The following is a 1,788-nucleotide window of genomic DNA, read 5'->3' on the forward strand; positions in this document are numbered from 1 at the left end:
AGCCCCGTCCCCACCCCAGCACAGAGCCCCCCCTGCCCCTCCAACTCTTACAGTGGAAGTCGTGGTAGAACTTCAAGGGCGGCATGTTCCTCTCCACTGTCGCGTCCCCCCAGGGCAGCCCCAGCTTCAGGACCTGGCGGCGCCGGGAGCAGGCCTGGCCACACTGCTCTGCTCCGATCAGCCGGCCCGAGAGCTGCCAGTTCCGGATCTCAAAGAGGTAGCGAGGATAGTCGCGGATCCGCACTGCGGGGCAGAGGAAGGGCTGAGAGATGAGGCAGCAAAGGGACACTGCCCTGTTCCCCCACTCTGGGCCACGGCAGGTGCCACTGCCCTGTCACACCTCTGCTCCCTTTCCACTCCCTTGAACCTCCAAAAATCACTTCCCCTGCTTGGTTACACATCGCGTGGTGCCAGCAGGTCCCTGTCGTGGGAGCCCAGGCCATGCAGCCACTGTGCTGTCCTCCATGGGCACCCTCACGCGAAGCAACTCACCAAAGAAGCTGCCAACTCTGCCCTTCATCATGCGGCACCACTGGGTGACCATCTCCAGACCCTCGGGGGGGAATGGGCTGACACCATCCAGGTCCCTCATCTGCTCCAACACACGCTCCGTGCCATGGAAGGACTCATCGGCCATGGCCACCAGCTCCAGGTGGGCCAGAGTCCAGGTGAGGAGGGCCCTCCGCATGGGCGTGTTGGCATAGAGGCGCCGCGAGCGCTGGATGTAGATCTCTATGTTCTTCTTCTCCAGTGAGGCATAGAGCTCCTCGATCTTGCGGGCAGGCAGCAGCTCGCCATGCTGCTTGCGCAGCGCAGCCACCTTAGCGTCCAGCAGCTGCAAGCGCTTGGCGCTCTCCTTGCTCTCGTCCTTCATCAGCTCATAGTTGTCTCGTAACTTGACCTCAAAGACGTCGTCCAGGAAGACCCAGGAGAAGTGTGTCACTTTGAGCAGGAGGTCGGGGGGCAGTGCCGTGCTGGCAGGGCGCCCGCGCCGGTGCAGACCTTTCAGCCACTTCTGCACGCCCACGGCAGCATCCAGCGTACGAGAGAAGTCATACTGGTAGGGGAACTCGATGGTCACGCTGGCAAAGGAGAAGGCCCAGCCACGATTGCGGAGGGTGCGCAGGGTGGGGAAGGCGCAGCGATGCAAGATGACCTCCTCCAGCTCTGGCAGCAGCTTCACCTCCACCTCCTTGAAGCTGAAGATGCTGTGTCCATCAAAGCCGGCGGCCAGCTCGGGGCAGTAGCTGTGCAGGGAACCGCCGTGCCAGCTCACGGAGGTCCTTTCGGCAGCCAGGCTGATGTAGTTGGCTTCAGAGACAAAGGCTGTGAGCTTGGCAGAGCTCAGCTCCAGTGACAAGGACAGGAGTCTTTTGGGGGGGGTCCCATCTGGCTGGAGGGGTGCCAGTGTCTCAGTAGGGGTGGCCGGGTGGGACGCTGGGCTCTCTGGGGGCAGGGAATGAGGCGTCCTGTGGCCAAGGGCGCTCTGCAAGGCTTCGTGGCACTGCAGGGTGGCCAGGGTGTGATGGTACAAGTGCATGTGGTCAGGCGGGCTCCACAGCACCGCCAGCCCCTCGCCGCACTGCACCTACAGCGGAGAGAGCGAGCAGGCACCAAGTCACTGCCAGGTACAACTGGCACAGCCCCATTCTCCTCTCCAGCACCTTTCGGTGCCAGCCAATCCTCCCCCTGCCCCATCCATCCCAGTACCACCAGTACAGGATAAAGCAGAGACCCGAGGCCCACACGAACCTCCAGGGAGCGGATACTGCTGTGGTAGGAGACGCA

The 1,788-nt window shown here is 62.8% G+C and overlaps 1 protein-coding gene across 1 annotated transcript in view; it reads right to left on the reverse strand.

Annotated features, from left to right (window-relative positions):
• Positions 1-14: 14 nt before the first annotated feature.
• Positions 15-1,788, reverse strand: part of LOC104083237 (UPF0378 protein KIAA0100-like) — a gene marked incomplete at both ends in the record, with an annotated part of 6,788 nt that continues 5,014 nt past the window's right edge. Inside the window, 3 exon segments of the mRNA XM_009586657.1 lie at positions 15-243; positions 493-1,588; positions 1,753-1,788. Of these exon segments, the coding sequence (XP_009584952.1) occupies positions 15-243; positions 493-1,588; positions 1,753-1,788 (1,361 nt within the window).

The sequence above is a fragment of the Fulmarus glacialis genome, unplaced genomic scaffold (genome assembly GCF_000690835.1).
Source record: "Fulmarus glacialis isolate BGI_N327 unplaced genomic scaffold, ASM69083v1 scaffold20470, whole genome shotgun sequence".
Taxonomy (NCBI): domain Eukaryota; kingdom Metazoa; phylum Chordata; class Aves; order Procellariiformes; family Procellariidae; genus Fulmarus; species Fulmarus glacialis.